General features: G+C 42.1%; 1 protein-coding gene across 1 annotated transcript in view; it reads right to left on the bottom strand.

Moving 5' to 3' along the window:
* zzef1 (zinc finger, ZZ-type with EF hand domain 1) overlaps window positions 1-17,091 on the bottom strand; it is a 57,076-nt gene that overhangs the window by 21,880 nt on the left and 18,105 nt on the right. The window contains exons 22-45 of the mRNA XM_074671999.1: window positions 16,778-16,947; window positions 16,607-16,688; window positions 16,315-16,516; window positions 15,825-15,958; window positions 15,495-15,735; window positions 15,327-15,406; window positions 15,151-15,241; window positions 12,762-13,245; window positions 12,516-12,680; window positions 11,158-11,277; window positions 10,884-11,045; window positions 10,626-10,758; window positions 9,202-9,340; window positions 8,400-8,565; window positions 8,031-8,293; window positions 7,369-7,541; window positions 6,070-6,265; window positions 5,795-5,958; window positions 5,031-5,311; window positions 2,609-2,783; window positions 2,379-2,511; window positions 2,065-2,291; window positions 212-520; window positions 30-130 (exon numbers count right to left, since the gene is read on the bottom strand). Of these exons, the coding sequence (XP_074528100.1) occupies window positions 30-130; window positions 212-520; window positions 2,065-2,291; window positions 2,379-2,511; window positions 2,609-2,783; window positions 5,031-5,311; window positions 5,795-5,958; window positions 6,070-6,265; window positions 7,369-7,541; window positions 8,031-8,293; window positions 8,400-8,565; window positions 9,202-9,340; window positions 10,626-10,758; window positions 10,884-11,045; window positions 11,158-11,277; window positions 12,516-12,680; window positions 12,762-13,245; window positions 15,151-15,241; window positions 15,327-15,406; window positions 15,495-15,735; window positions 15,825-15,958; window positions 16,315-16,516; window positions 16,607-16,688; window positions 16,778-16,947 (4,391 nt within the window). The remainder of the gene's footprint in view (window positions 1-29; window positions 131-211; window positions 521-2,064; window positions 2,292-2,378; window positions 2,512-2,608; window positions 2,784-5,030; window positions 5,312-5,794; window positions 5,959-6,069; window positions 6,266-7,368; window positions 7,542-8,030; window positions 8,294-8,399; window positions 8,566-9,201; window positions 9,341-10,625; window positions 10,759-10,883; window positions 11,046-11,157; window positions 11,278-12,515; window positions 12,681-12,761; window positions 13,246-15,150; window positions 15,242-15,326; window positions 15,407-15,494; window positions 15,736-15,824; window positions 15,959-16,314; window positions 16,517-16,606; window positions 16,689-16,777; window positions 16,948-17,091) is intronic.

Below are 17,091 nucleotides of genomic sequence, written 5' to 3'. Positions count from 1 at the left end.
CAAAAAGAGATAAGGGAGCTGATCCTGACCTTTTCTGCACCTCCAGGAAGAATGAGTCAGTTCTCTTCATCTGTAACTCGTACATGGCCCGCAAAATGGGAAGAGGGGCGTTTAAGGCATCATGGGTGACCTGCAGAAAACAGAGACAGACTTTAGAACACTACCTCACTTTATTTGACCTCATTTATAACTAGATGTTGATTCTCCTCACCTGGAAGCAAATCTTAGTGTCCTCATCAAGTCCTTCTAAGGGGTCGGGTCTGTTGACGTCTGATTCGTCAGCACAGCAGCTGGAGTGGTCTGAGTCATGCTCTTTGTCCTGCTCTCTCTGGTCCCTCTCGGGGTCCTGGGCCATGGAGTGGATCTCCCTCTTGGAGGAGTAGAGCATGATGGAGAGGATTTCTAGATCCCTCAGCAGCCACAGTTTGCTGAAGCCGGTCCCTTTGCTGCACTTCCTGACCAGCAGCTGGGTCAGTCCTGACTTCTGGATGTCCTCCTGAGCCTGCTCCACGCCATGTTTCTGCACACGGGACACAACAGAGGGTGAGTCTACGGGGAACTATATATTCAGAAGAAGATTCTTCTGTTTGTCTCAATAAGATAGATAATCTTAAAATTCAAACCAAAGTGGGGCAACAAGAAATAAAATTCACATGTTTTTATAACCATTACTTTGTTGGAGTTGTAAACATCAGGGGACACTCATGTCGTCCAGATACATAAATGGTATTTTATTCATTTCCCAACTTAGCGCAGGCATTGCTATAATCAGCTTATGATGCACTCAGACAGGCCACATGATATCCTTTCAGACAACATGTGAAAATACTAGACCTTGAGGAAGTGCTGCGGAGGCGCTGTGTTTCATTAAGGGTGTATTCACACTTGGATCGTTTGGGGCAGTTGTTCTGAAACAGTGAGCAGCCCCCCTGAAAGTCCGGTTTATTTGGGCATATGTGAACACAGCAATCACGCTTGGATGCGGGACAAAACAAAAGGTGGTCTCGGCTCGCTTCCATTCGAGCCATGTAGCGGTTCCTGTGCAGTGTGAACAAAAACGCCCCAACAACCAACACAACTGACTCATAACTGTCAGGGGGCAGTAATGAGCTCGGTTGACAACTCGGTTGACAACTGCACAGTCAAAACAGTAGAAGAAGAATGAGTAAAAGAACCAACCACAGTAGCAGAAGAAGAGAAGACCGAAGACCTGAAGAAAATGAGTCGTGGGCTCACGTGGAGGGGTAAAAATGCAGTCGGGACTCTTAAAAACTGCATATGTTGATCATATAGTGCACACTGGTACATGAGCCAGATAAACGCTATAACGCTAATTAGCCACACACGTCAATGCTCCATGGCTGTTCTTCCTTATGGAAAGCAGGTAAGAACATGAATGAATGAATGAATGAATGAATGAATACAGATAAGGAACCCCCCCCCCCAGTCTTCCAGCTATAATTTCTGACCAATGAGAGAAAAAAACAATCACATGTGGCATTTGTTTACAACTTTGGACCGCAACAGACTTCTGCCTTGTGATCAAAAATGAACCAAGTGACAAACCGCTACAATTGTATCATTTTTCCTCCAAAATTGGAACAAAGCAAACAAGCCACAGCCTAAGTCAGAAAAACAGAGCAGAGAGATATCTTGTTACTTCAGTGCAATACACTTCTGTACAAAAACAAGTTCAACTTTTTGATGCTGAATTATTCAGTTATTGCTCTTTGAGACCACAAGGTGGTGCTGAGTGTCACTCACATGAAAAGGGATTAGAGGAAAATTACTTCTACAAAATAAAAGATTGTTTATGTTAGCATGTAAAAGTGTCATGTTCACGTTGTGTTGTTCCAAACACCGTTCATCTGCCTGACAGAGTCATATTGCTGCAATAATAATGATTGACCTGAGATAATCAGACAATCTTTCTGGATGTTTGGAGAGTTTTTCTCTTGGGTCACAAGTTTTACAGCTACCAAGCTGTTGCAGTGCTCTGCATATCTCAAAAATATATTATTAAAAATGTATTTCATTTCATTTCATTTCAAAGGTTTGAGCTACCTTGAGGGTGTTGTAGAGGCCTTTCAGAGCCAGGGAGAGAACCCAGGAAGCCTCCACAGCATCAGGGGAGCCGTTGTCCTGGCTGACCTGCAGCAGATGGCTGATGATGGAGGTGAAGTTGCTCAGGTAGCGGCTGAGCAGAGTTTTCTGGGAGCCCTGTCCCTCTGACTGACCTGGCAGACCTGCTGCGGTGGAGTCCTGTGACTGGATGAGCTGGTAGTCTTTCACTGGAAGGAGAGGAAACAGAGGATTTATCACAGCTCTGTTTTCACAGACACTGTCTGAGCAACTACAGGCGCCAAAATGCCACCGACCTGTTTTCCTCTTGCGTGTCTTGACGTCCACCACAGCGGCGTGATTCTTCTCCGTGAAGTGTTTCAGCAGGATCATGTTGTGCTGCTCATTGGCGTTGTCAATGAATACTGTCTGGGTGCCCACACACAGCACCTGACACACACACAAACACACACACACACACACAGAAGAGTCACGACTATGTTCAGAATGTCCTGGAACACTCCACAGCGTCACGTTTTCAGCCTACCTCAGGGAAGCCGACCAGCACCAGCAGGGTGAAGAGGTTGGTGCGTTTAAGAGTTTGTGGGAGCTGCTGAATACAATGGTCAGTGAAGGCAGCGATGACTGTGCACCACTCAGGACACACGTTCAGAGTGTGTAAGACATCTGCCACTGTGCACGCCCAGTCCAGACCGATACGGCTGCCAAGCACAAGACATGAAGAGGTCAGAAGAGTCACATCTCGATGACAGAATCAAGAAACAGCTCATTATGAGTTTAAACAGAGTTACTCCACTGGCTTCCAGTAGCAGCTCCAATCAAATTCAAAGCTCTTCTTCTGGCTTACATGACACTAACAAGAACCGCTCCTGCTTACCTGGGGTTCCTCACCCAGGTCTACACTCCTTCTCACCCACTAAGCTCTGCTTGTGAAAGACGCCTGGTGCTCCCAGCCTACAGCGGCTCTGAATCTCTAGCCAGACTCTTCTCCTCTGTTGTTCCCAAATGATGGGATAAAGTACCTAACTCTATACGATCCGCAGAGTCTCTTTCTACTTTAAGAGATGTCTGAAGACTCAACTGTTCATCCTTCTCCTCTTTGTCCTCAGGGGTAGAATGAGTCAGAAGGTCTCAGACTCAGCTCTTAGTGAATATTTAGCACTGATCACTGAATGTTGTTGAAGGTTGAACTATTTCAGGGGTGGCCAACCAGTCAGGGACCAAGAGCCACAAAAAATTACAGTGGTACTACAAAGAGCCACATCACACACGTGGTCTTACAAACCCACTTCCTCTCACACATAAATAAAAATACATAAAAATGAAAATCAATACATTTCCAATTTTTCAAAGCAAGATGTATTGTGTTAGTAAGGGTGTTTAAATTTGTACTTGGAGCTGGGTCAAAGACAAATCTCAGTTTTTTACTACAGAAGAGACAAAGCTCCATCTATCTATCTATCTATCTATCTATCTATCTATCTATCTATCTATCTATCTATCTATCTATCTATCTATCTATCTATCTATCTATCTATCTATCTATCTATCCATCTATCCATCTATCCATCTATCTATCTATCTATCTATCATCTATCTATCTATCTATCTATCTATCTATGAGCGATTGAGACGAGCATATGTAGAGAAGAGAAACTGAAACTTGAGCGATCAGCACACCACTTTAGGGCTGCAACAACTATTCGATTAAATCGATTAAAATGGATTATTAAATTAGTTCGCAACTAATTAAAAAATTTAATTACAAAAATTCAATAATCGATTTCATCTGCAACTAATCGTGGGTGTTTCGGTGCATGAAATTGTAGCTTACAGTATGTTAGGAGAAGGAGATAAGCCCACTCTCTTGCCATAGGCTACTGAAAGAGGTGCGCATGCACTGAAAATGAGTCAGTGGCCAATTATATTTGCAGATTGAGCAAAACTTCCAAGAAAGAGAAAGCTGTAATAAAATATTACTGAAAGAAAAATTCTTTTTATTGTCTTTATTGCTGTTTAGAAAATACCTAAAACAATTCTAAGCTGAATTGTAAAGGAAAGTGCAAAAATGTGTCATTATCCGATTCATCGATTACTCATTTAAATAATCACCCGATTAGTCGGTTATGAAAATAATTGTTAGTTGCAGCCCTAGTAGCCATAGCAACAGATTAATACATGTTTTTATGGATGGATTGAAGAGCCGCACACCGGAGGATAAAGAGCCACATGCGGCTTGTGAGCTGTAGGTTGGCCACCTCTGAACTTTATTGCTGTTGATTAATTGTGGTTAAGTATGGACACATTGTTCTACATGGAAAAACACAAAGGAAAAAAAATCTTCATGTACATAATGGCAGCACCATAGACTGTATAAAACATGGGCGTAGTCTCCTCAGCGTCACCTGTCCGTTTCTGAAACAGAAAATTTAACACATAGGCTATAGCGGCCATATTGAAAGTGGCAAGGGCTTCGCGTACGGCTATAGGGCGCCTGTCTGTTACATGCCCCGAGCTCTGGCACTGATTGGGCGAGCACACGATCCTAATATCCTCTGAACCGCCAAGTAAGAAACCAGGCTGTGAATAGGTCAATTTCTGGTTTGAAAACAGCTTTTTTTGGCTTGGTGTGTATGTGACTTCCTGTACTTCCAGAGCCAGCCTCAAGCTGACACTCACGAAACGGCAGATTTTAGCACTCCCACACTGTCTTATATTCTTAGACCAGAGGTTGCTGCTTGAGCAGCACCTGCAGTCAATTAACAAGTAGCACTTTGTCGCACTAACTAAGGTTTTTCCTTGTGTCAAATAATTGCTTGTGTTGTTCGTCCCTTTGGACAAAAGCGTCTGCTAAATGAAACTGTAGAACTGCAGATTTACCCTGCCTACCCTGTAATCTTTCTTTGTGATACACCACAAGTGTTTCTTTGTGTTTTTCTTTATCTTACCTGTCCAGACAAACAGCTCCCAGACTAAAAAGCAGTTGCGTTGTCTTCCAGCCCTGAGTGTCTAAACTGGCCGCCTCTCCCTGAGTCAACAGCTCGTATTTGTCAGACAGAGCCTCTGTGACGGCGGCGTCGGCCTCTGTGGGAGAAATCCGGAGCAGCAGCTGACCCAGCAGTCCGAGCGTGAGGTGGAAGGTCTCGTTCAGAGAGCCGGCGTTGGAGATGACGGCTCTGAAAAGCTGGGGCAGGATGGAGCTGAGGCTGGGCAGAGACAGAGTGTTGCCCTGAGGACACAAAGAGGGAAGATGACGATGTTAAGACCAAATGAAGAAGATGGAGAAACATTCAGGGGAAGGAGAGCACGCCTGTATAAAGTAACTGAAGTTTGGTAGCACTCTGTTATCTTCCTAGCATAAAACCTGAGCAAGCAGCAGGAGCGCTGACTTTAGCATAAAGGCTGGAAAAAGAAAGCTCAGCTCTTTATCTCCCTTTTAAAGTATACGTTATGTAATCTTTGCAGAAACAGATCAATGAAAATAGCTTAAAAACAGATTATTAGTGAGTTTTTCAGTAAGGTTTTCTTGGCAAGGAGCACGGACTTTACATAATCTCCTCCTCCTTTGTACAATAAAATGTATGAGTTTAGGAGGCGCTGGTTAGACATTTTATCACCTTAGAATGTAGAAAGACTGTCTTTGAATTTTGGTCAGAAACAAAAAGTATTAATCTCGTTGGGATGAAGAAAAAAGGTCTGTGGTTTGACGTACCGGTTTTGCTGGTGGCAGCATAGCTGCTAACAGTCCCAGGATCCTCTCTCTGGAGCACTCTGAGAACACCTGCTCCTGAAGAGGGACCTGCGGCAGCCTCTCATCCGTCTCCTTGGCTACGTCAGATGTTGGCGAGATAACTGCTCCTGCTCCAGACACTGAAGCTGTGGACAAAGAAGAAACACACACTTGCTGAAACTGCACTCCATCTATAACTCAACAGATAAACTTAAAGCTGGAGCCTGGTGGGTAAAAACAAACAAAACACTGCTTACTTCTAGCCACAGGAGAAAGAGGGTCCTCACTGGACACTGAAGGAGTCTGGCTGAGGCTGGGGGAGTCCAGGGTGTCCTGCGTGACCAGCTTCCTTTTCTCTCCTTCAGCGGTGCCTGGAGGAGACGACACCTCAGGAGGAGCTGGAGCAGCAGAACTCACGTCTTTGGGCCTTTTCTCTTTACTGATGGGTTTGTTCTGGATGTGAGAGGACGACGGCAGGTCAGAGTTGTGTACACACCAACAGCAGACACTCTTAATAAAATAATACCTGCTTTATGAAATTAGCAAGTGCATGTATGTATACACAACAAGAAAACTGAAATCTTATCAAGTATTTAGTCTAATTTTCATTAAAAAAATGTCCTTTTATACTTAATATGAGCCACTTTTAACTGACCAGTCCATAAAAATGTCTTGTTTCAGGTTTTTAAAGACAAAAATGAGGTCTCAATTGGTTGTAACAAGTTAAAATATTCTGCCAATGGAAAAAGAAAAAAGTTTCAAGCAAATTTTCAAGCAATTTTCTCTTCCTCCATTGGTAGATTTTTTTTATTTGTTACAACCAATTCAGACCTCATTTTAAGACGCCGTGCCACGCTTAAGCACGCTTCAGCTCTAAAGCACGTTCTCAATGGCCATTATGACCGCAATCGTGCCGTGTTTAAGCATGATTTATTTCTCTGCTTTGGCACACTTCAGAGAGGTGGGCTTCAGCACGGTTTACTTCATGCACGAGCACAAGCACACTGACTGCGTGTGAGATCCATGACGTATGATCACTGCGACAATCATTTTAAACAAAGCAGGGGTGTTGGAAGGCTTTGTTGGACCAAAACGACTTAGCAAGAGCCAAAAAGTCTCTAAAGTTGCAGCAGTGCTCTCTGTGTCTCATTGTGCTGACTCTGATGAGATCGCGCTTCATGTAAACAGACGCTTCACGATGGCGTAGGCGGGCCGTGTGTGTGTGATACCTGCTCAAGTCTGGTTCAAACTGGAGAAGTGTAACCACTGGCCATACTCTCCAGCTGGAGAACAGCGCTGAGGGAGGCAATCGTGCCCGGTCTGGATGGCCAGCGTTACTGCCACCTTAGTCGTTATTTTTCTGGACTGACCAGTGGAATGTGGCTCATATAAAGTGTAACAATACAATTTTCACTTAAAGTAAGACAAAAACACTTGATAAGATTTCAGATTTTTTGCAGTGTATCTTTGACATCTATCACTCCAGATATCCTGCTTCGTGGTCCAGTTTCTGTCACCATGATATCCTGCTTCAGACTGCAGCTTCTCCTCCTCACCTTGTCCTTTGGAGACGTCGGGGAGCAGATTGCTGCCGTGGATCCAGGCAGAGAGGAGGTGTCAGTGGCTGTGCTGAGCTCCTGAGAGGACTCTGGGGAGACTGGACACAGCTCGCTGTCAGAGGACGAGTCATTGGACAACAGCAGAGCAAGCAAGGCCGAGGAACGGAGACCTACGTGGAGGAAAATTCAGAAAAAATGTCAAAATTGGAAAAGAAAGTAGCAACTTAATATGTCCAAAAACTGAACTTCAGTTTAAATGAATTAAAAATAGCAATACATCAAAGTTGTACAATTCTACAATTTCATTTAGCAGATGCTTTTGTACACCGTGACAAACAACAGAAGCAAGTTCTGTGGGTGAGTTTAACCATTTACAGTCAACTCAGTTACCTCCTTTAACTCCTTTTGACAAACACAAGGAGTTTTTGTGGCTTTGCTCCACATTTTTCTAAATGTGCTCCGTTTTTGTCTTGCACAGAGTTAAAAATAAAATACTATCATCACTGTTAGGTCTTTAAAGTAGTATGTGCTTACGTTTGATTCCCTTAGGCTAGGAGTCTGGACTGTTATTATCCTCTTGGTCTCAGTGTTAAACTCATCATCCAATTTTCCAAAATGTCAAATAAACACCTAAAAACGGAATTGTGGACCTAACTGACCTTTTCCAGTCTGTCCCTTCAGCAGGCAGTCTGTGATGAGCTGTGAGCAGCATGTCTGCAGGGCTGCTGCTTGGCTCAAAGTGTCGCTGTCCAAAGACTCTCCCTCTGCCTGCTTCTCACTGCTCAGCTCAGACGTGTAGAGCGCCAGAGCAGCAAACAGGAGCCAGGAGTAGTTGTGGATGTAAGGCTGGATCAGGCGGTGGCGGTCGCTGATTCGTATCGTCACCATGGGGTACACCGTGATACGATGGGTTGGCAGGTGGCTGGAGACAAGGACATCAAACAGGACGTGTTAATTCAAATTTACGAGCGGTAAATAATATAAAGTAAGACTGTTCAACTGGATTAGCTTTAATTAAGATGTGTCACCTGTCGGGATATTTCTTTGCATGATAACAGCCGAAGCACAGGTCGAAGTCTTCACAGACGTTGCAGTTGATCCTGCTGCCAACAATCAGCCCCTGACAGTGGTCACAGGCATACTCCATGTTCACCATCTCATGGTCGTCCTCGTGACCCTCAGGCTTGGCTCCACCTGATGATGAGCACACATCAGTTTAAGCATGGGGTGACCAACCTGCGGCTCGTGAGCCACATGTGGCTCTTTGCCTTTCTGTGTGCGGCTCTTCTATCCACTATACAGTTATGAGTAATGGTGTACCGATCAATCTAAAATATTGATATACTGATGCCAAAGTTGGGATCAGTGTTGATCAATACTTGGGTAATGAGATTGATACTTAAGTTTCAGTTTCTCTTCTCTACATGTGCTCCTCTTTATAGCTCATGTGCTCATATCTATCGGTCTATCAATCTATCAATCTATCAATCTATCAATCTATGTATCTATCTATCTATCTATCTATCTATCTATCTATCTATCTATCTATCTATCTATCTATCTATCTATCTATCTATCTATCTATCTATCTATCTATCTATCTAGATATTTGATAACACCACGGTGCCAAATTTTATCCATAATCACAGATCAGAAAATAAACCATGCCAGTGTCAGCAAGTGATGAATTTAATGCATGCCAAGTTTCATTACTATGGCATAACTCTGAACTAGTCAGGCTATGAATTCTTTAGCCCTCCCTCTAAAGTAGATTAATAAATATTTGCAAACAAAACATGGCACATAAGAATATAAGATAGGTGGACTGACTGAGGAAGCAGGTCTTGCAAAGGTCCATGTCCATGCACTGCAGACAGCGGTAGCGGTGCCAGGGAGCCATCCTCTCACAGCCATCACAGGAGATCACCACGTTGAGCAGGTCACAGTAACGAGCGATGAACATGTGCATCTTTGGGAAAAAAGGATCATTTATTTAACACATTGTTCTTAAAATTCAGCACTTCCACTCAGGAAACTTTTGGTCTTTCATTTCAGCACAGTGCTTAAGTGTAGAGAAGCTGTACGTAAGAAGTCACTCCATGAGTTTATGGTGTTTAAAACCTTTAAGTCTGTAATGTGCCTTTTTTCCTGTAAACAAAAGACTTCATCCATCATGAACCTAGATAATGTTTAACTTATAAACATCAGATTATGAACATTTAAATTGTCAGTAAATTAAAGCTAACAGCAGCAAGAAGCTAAAAGTGGTGCTGTGTCTGCATACAGCTTTGCAGACGGCTCGACAGTGGGCTTCAAGCCTCGTCCAAACTTTGACTAGTTACATGTTTAATTTATTCACTAAGGTGAGTATTGGCAAGAACCTCACAATACTTGGGTCACGATTCGATAATATCACAATATTGTGATATATTATGATATTCTACCCAGTTAACTGTTTGATAGAAAACAAATTTTCTATTTTATTGTATTTGAAATAATTAAAGTCAGATGCAGTTTCAGACCTAACTTTAAGACATAAAGTGTATCGAGTTTGTCACTATAACTACTGTGACATTAAACTAATGTTGCAAAACAATTATTGGTTGAAAGATATGGTCAGTTGGTGAAACTGATAAATGTCACTTGGTGTAACCAATGGTACTCATAAAAAATCTGATATTGCACAAAACATGACTATGATTGTAATTTTATCAGTCTACAGCACTGTAAAAATTACTCTTAAAATGATTTTAAACTAACTGACCCAAGAATAAAGAGAAAACATTGATATTAATAGCATCAAAACCCACATCATTAAGTCTAGGAATAAAATATTTAGGATATACTTTAGGATGATATTTATTATACAGTTTATGGGCAACATACAGCGGAGTAGCTCTTTGGCGCCATCTAACGCAGTGGAGGACATATTGTACTCCCAATCCACCTAAAACGTGAATTTTTAATCTAATAAAAATATTGAATTTAAGAGTTAGAGTAATTTATATTTCATCACAGGTCAAAGTATCACGATAAATTGCTGTATTGATATTTTTCACATCTCTATTATTCACTGATATCCTATCCAATAAACGCTGTTTAATGTATGAACAGCACTAGTTGAAATAAAGCGACATTAAATAAACATTAAGGGCTGTTTGATTATGAAAAAAGTTCCACCTCTTTTCCAAGATGAGAGATAGTTTTTTGATTTGTAAACATTTTCCTTTTGTTCTCTTTGCGCTGTGACGTACCTTCCTCCTGTCCTCCATGGAGTCCTCTTCATCAATTTTGTCGTACCACTTCTCAAACATCCCGTCCATGCACTCATCCATCCACTCCTGGTTCTTCTTGTAGTCAGCGATTTCATCCTCCTCTGTCCACTGGCTGAATGATTTTAAACAACAGAGAAGGTGTTATACTGTCTGAGTCTTTAGCTCCCTTTAGATGCTGTTCCAAACAGGTAAAAACTTCCTTCAATGTGTGACTTTCTGAAATATGTTTTGTTCTACCTGATGGCGATGTCATGAACACTGATGTTTTCCTGAGACATGCTGAGCAGGAGCTCTGGAAGCTTGATATCCAGGAAGAGACGGAGGTCATGAACCTCCCAGCTTATATCCAGAAGGTGCAACAAGCAGGTCTGCACACAGGACAGGGCCGGGAGCAGGGCTCTGCAGAGCAGCGATTACACAAGATTACATGACAGGAGTCACACTGTACACAGCTCATCACTACTTTAAAAACAGTTAATCAGGACACAGTGTGTTAAAGTGTAGGACTCACTTCTCATTAAGGGCGTTGAAACCTTGAACTGCCTCCACAAGCATGAGCACCAGCTGGTGGTAGCAACGCCTCACCTCCTCTCCGAGCTTCTGCCCGCTGTCTGACAGCTGAGAGAAATAACTGAAAGAGACAGAAGAACAGAGGAGCTTCAGTATGATACCACACTCCAGGTGAGTAATTTTGTTTTATTATGAGATGTTTTAACAATCCAACCAAAAAAATGTTTCAGGTTAAAAAAGTAGTAGAATATTGATTGAACGTCAACACAATTCTTCATATAAGTTATAAATAAGGATGACAATAACTGGAAGAAAAGTTGACTCATGTTAATTATTGGCAGAGTTTTACTTAAACTCAACATGTTTCTTTGGCTTTTGGAGCCAGACTTAAAGATGCTATGAGGAAGATCTGTTTTAACTGGACTGCCTCTCCACCTTCTGGCCTGGAGTCTCACGCACAGTCGTAGAGACATGTCTTTTAACCAGGCATGCTTGTTTTGGAACTAATTTCCTTTGTTCAAGACAACTTTTTAATGGATACAACAGGACAAGGTAAGATATTTATCAGTATGTAGTGCTACTAGTAGCCTGGTGCTACAACATATCTGTAGGCTAACGTGGCAACAAGCAAACTGTGAGTTAATAGGGAAGTTTAGTAGCTGTCCATACATAGCGCTACTAACAGCTCCACGCTCTGAGACGCGTCTGTAATGTGTAACGTTAGTGAATCCTGGTTATGTCCTGCCAGTCATCTACCAATCAGAGCTAACGTAACCTCACTCTTCATTTTATTGATAGACTCTCAAGTTTGAACAGACCACTGCAGAATAACTGCTGATTGTGGGTTGAAATCAACATCAGCACAAACAGTTTAGCTCCTGTGTTAGCCTCTAGCTTGTGCTCTATTACTCTCCAATTCAGGTTTGCCCTTCTGTCCTTTTTCTGTCTGACAGGTAGACTCCTGTATCCACCATCACTACAAAATTAATCACAGAATTTGTTTTCAGCAGAGGAAAACACAGATCTCTCTTCTCACTTCTTAACTTTGTTAGCCGGCGTGGTGTTGTCCTGATCAGGAAGCTAAGAAGTAGCATTTTGAAATAACCTATATTGGTGCAGATAATCTGATTTTAAAGTTTGGATAACGATCAGGCATTTATCTAGAAGGGAGACTTTTTCAAGATCACGTAGAAACTCCTCACAGCTTCTTTAAGTGGGCGCTGAACAGTTTTTGCGCTTCAGCACATCCTTTCTTTTTCAAGGCCTGATGTTGCTGCTGATATCAAACTCACAAGCATGACAATACAGCTATAGCTCCACAAATATCGTCCATACACACACACACACTCATACACACACCTGGTGAAGTCTTTCTGACACGCCAGCAGCTCCTGCAGAAACAGGATGCAGGGGGCTTGGAAGAGGTGTGGCTTTCCCAGCGAATGTAAACACTGCTGAACCATCTCTAGGACCTTACACACACTCAGAGCCTGGGCTTTGCTCAGGGACAGGGTCTGCAGAATGCTACAGGAGGAAGGACTTTGTTAGCTCTGTAAAGTACAGTAAGACCCTGGTACAAAAAGCAGATCAGTGGAGGTGGGTTACCTTGCTGTGGTGAGAGCCTGGTCCCGTATAAAGTTCAGGATGTGTTTCAGGATTGGGTAGCGGTCTTTCACAGAAGGGGTCATACGAGGCTCTTCTATAGACCTGCAGGACAGGAGGCGGAGGCGAGCTCGGCTGAAGGGGGCTTTTCGAGGGAAGGTGGAGGGTGAGGCTGGTTCACCTGGCTGGGAGGACAGGCTCTCTGTGGAGCCTCTGTGACCCTGCTTGTCGTGCCCACATGATGAGCTTTGGGTTTGGACACCAGAGGGCAGACTGTGTCCCCCTTTGGCATCACTGCTCTCCTCTGCCGCTGCAGCCTGAGGTCCCAGAGAGGGGCTGGCTTGGAAGTCACTCTCTGAGATCGAACTGGATCGCAGGAGGAGAGCAGTGCTGCCCTCTGCAGCTTTGGAAGAGTCGTTGTCCTGACATGGGACTCCACACGGAGTGAATCTGAAGAGCAGGAGGCTTTTCTCAATGCACGTCTCGGCTGGAGAGAAAGAAAAGAACAGAGTCAGAAAATATCTACTATATAGTTGGTATATATTCTCAAAAAAAATAAATAAATACAACAAAATTTAAAATAAATAAATAAATGAATATTTCCTTGAATCAGGGACTCTACATGAATGGAAACAATTCTGTTCCAGTGTCTCCTGATTTTTTTTGTTAGTGTTGTATTAACACAGGCACTCCTTACTGAAGTTAACATGGTGCTGCTGATCTTTACATCATCTGATGAGCCATTAAACAAAGCTGAGTTTGTCGAATTATTACGTCTAGTGACATAATACCACCACACAGCACTGGGAAAGGCTGGTGCAGAAAATGCAAAAGTTCAAGACAGTTCACAAATAAGTGGTGCTCAACCAAATATTGTTTCCTGAGCTCTTACTGAGTTGAATCATTTGTATTTTGTTGTTAAATCTTGAATACAACTTTTTTCCCCTTACATTATTCATAAAACCTATTTTAAATGCACTGCTTCCTATCATGTTCTTGACCAGATGCCATTACCTGAAAATAAAAACCTAATTTAGCATATTTCATTAGGAGTCTGGGAGGAATGCTGAATGATTTAAAGAAATCAGTAAACCCAAATCCATAAATAGTGATAATACTATTTTGCAGTGGTCTTTTAAATATTACTGGAGCTTCATATTTGTTTACTTAAAATATTTAAACTATACATCAAGACAAAGAGAGGAAGTCCCTCTCCCCCATCTGTGTTTGTCAGTCGATCTTTCTGAGGAAACAGGAGGAGCAGTAATGTGAAAAAAATCTCAGATTAATCAAAAACAATAAAATCCAGTGTTGCTGTCATAATGTTTACTGGAAAGGATTGATGTGAGATAAATGGCCTTTTAACACTTTAATTTTATAACTCTCTCCGGAGTCTAAGTTGATATTTTACCAAATTGTCACCTAGAATGGGTATCTTTCACATTTGAAACGATACAGTACCGATGCCCAGTACCTGGCAATCAGTACCGGTACTCGACTTTTGTCTGTATGCGGTAAAAAATATCAATTTGTCTATTTAAAAGGTATATATTTTTTCAATTTAACATATTTATTCTTCAATAAATAAACTTCCGATGCTGTGTTCATGTCCAGCATAGAAAATCACCTTCTCTTTCACTCCCTCACAGTCACAAAGATGCATTTAGTTACCTAAACATGGCACCTTTTGATTTTATATGAATCGGTACTTGGTACGTTTGAAAGGATTTGGTCTGTACCTATAAAAGTACCTTATTTGGTACCCATCCTTATGTTCATCATAAGGTAGAAACTTTATATTTCCACAACCACGACTTTCCAGGAAATACAAAAAAACCTGCGATTTAATTGTGCATGACATGCTACCACAAGGTCTTTTCTTAAAAAAAAAAAAAAAAAAAAAAAAAAAAAAACTTTTAATTTATTAAATAAAAGGAAGCCCACTGACAGGCAAAACAATGGCATTACTGTTTCATACTGAAAAAAAAAAAAAAAGATTACAAATGTGTAGTAGGTACAAGGTCTCTGCATAACAGTGACAAAATTTCAGGTTATGCTTCAAAAATATTCAACTATTTTTTATTTTAACTCAGTTTGATTTCAGAATAAAACGGACCTATGACACACTAAAATGTTGCTTCCTCAATATATTATTTTCAGACACATGTGTAATTATGTTGTTTGTGTATGAAACCTTAAGTTATGCTCAAATTGATTTAAGGCGATCACATTGACCTTTGACCTCTGACTTGTAATAAGTTCATCCTTCAGTTCAAAAGGACATTTGAAGTCTCTTCATGTGCTACTGAAATATTGTGTTCACAGAAAACTAAAAAACATCTGAATCAAAAACTGTGATGACTTTCAGCTTTACAGCAGTTGGAGTCCTCACCTAGTGTCTCCATGGTGACCTCCTCTTGGCCTCCTTCCTTCTCATCAGGAACATTCATTTTACCAACCAGGTATCTCTGCTTCATCTCCAGCTGATGGAGGAAATAACATTTGGTCAGTCACATGATCAAAGGTCGACTCAGCAGCAGGTAATCTGTCAAAGATCTGAACTCTCACCATCCATGTTCTGATGCTGTCAGCCAGCGAGTACGCCTGAACAAACTCTTCACCCAGACACGACCTGCAGTCCTGAGTAACTGCTCATACCAGGATAAAACAAACAAACGTCAGACATCAACCAGGTTAGTCTAAGACACGTTATCTCTGATCACAGACGAGCCTCACCGTAGGTCTTCAGAGCGTGGTTGAGAGCTGGAGTGTGATAAATCATAGCTGCCCAGATAGCATTCACAGCCTGGTCTGTCTTTGACCCCGCAGCAATCTCGTTCCTCATTGGCTGTTTCCTGCAAGACTGCATGAGGGTCTTCATCAGCTCTGTTCTGCTGTCTGTCGGCTCCTGAGATGGGTTCCACCGAGCGAAGTCCTCCAGGAAGTTCAGTAACTCATCCTGAGTCCACGAGTTTGTCTACAGGGGTTTTAAAGCTCTTTTCAGTCACTGAGGCAGAGGCACAGTGGGGCTTTTTACTAACTGTACAAGACAGAGTTTTTTCTCACCTGGTCTGTGGGAGGTTTTGATCGATTTGACTCCCTTGTTTCACACAAACCGTGACGTAAAATGGGTTTCCAAAGAGGAGAAGACTGAACGTGGGACATTTTTCCAGGGGGGAGCTCCTTTACAGATCTGATCTCTGGAAGAGACAGAAACACTGATTTCAGCACTTCAAGCAGCAATGGAGGGTCAAGGAAGAAGTGCAGATGGACTGGACACTTTTTATTTGGCCCCCAAGAAAAAATAATGGCAAATCCCTTAATTTGACAAAATAAAAACATTTTAAAAATAGTTTACATATTGAAATGTGTTTTTATATCAAGAAATGCAGCTACAAGTGTTTTATAAACAATGATAGCAGCAAAGTTAGAAAAAGAAAGCAGAGTGTGTAGAATATGATGGTAAATATTAAACACTCAATGAAAATATGGTAACTAAAAAAAAGAAAGAAAGAAACATGTACTGTGCAGTCAAGCTATCAGAGTTCAGTCTCACCATGAGGAGATTTCAGAGCGAGGGTTCGTGAAGCGAATCGACCCATCAGTCGAGCCACCAGCAGATGAAGGTCCGACATCCAGGAGATGGTGATATCAGGCAGACCTAGGGCGGTTACTGTGAACTTGTAACCCCACTCGTTGTTACTGCTGTCAGAGTGGAAGAGGAATTGGAGCTGAGGGCCTGCGTCAAACGTCACTTTCTGAAAAGGAAAACAAAAGACAAATGTGTCAAAACTCAGCGCTACATGATTTCATGTGAAGGTGGGTGAATAATCTTGTTTATATCTCACCTTTGGCCATTTCTCTGTTCCAACCTTCATGTCATAGCGGACTTTTCCGCCTCTGGAGTCTGTGAACTCTAGGTAGTCGTACCTGTGAATTCAATAAGAGGAGAGTAAAGGTAAAAAAAAATCCCCACCGTGGATAAAAAAAACAAACCTCTAATTCTCCACTCGGCTCACCTCTTCTCTGTCTCACAGCGCTCGTCAAACTCGATCTCAAATGATGTGGCACCAGGGCAGGCGAAGATGCTGGTCTCGTGCCGGCTGTTCTCATAGTTGTGAGGGGACTCCATGTTCCAGGTCCTCAGCACCACCGGCTGCTGGGGCTGGTGCCAGCTCTCCTGATCCACCTGACAGTGAGAACAATAGCCACGGTTACATGAGGAGTTTTTCGTCTTTCCGAATGGAATCTTTCTGAATGACTTTTCCAAAACCGATAGTATACATGGAAAGAAATATTCCAATCTCTGGTCTACATGCACCGCTGTAATCAA

The sequence above is a fragment of the Halichoeres trimaculatus genome, unplaced genomic scaffold (genome assembly GCF_033239565.1).
Source record: "Halichoeres trimaculatus isolate MK-OKI-2021-1 unplaced genomic scaffold, fHalTri1.1 fHalTri1_scaffold_6, whole genome shotgun sequence".
Taxonomy (NCBI): Eukaryota; Metazoa; Chordata; class Actinopteri; order Labriformes; family Labridae; genus Halichoeres; species Halichoeres trimaculatus.
Note: the sequence above shows the minus strand (reverse complement) of the source record. Positions and strands in the feature narration are given on the sequence as shown.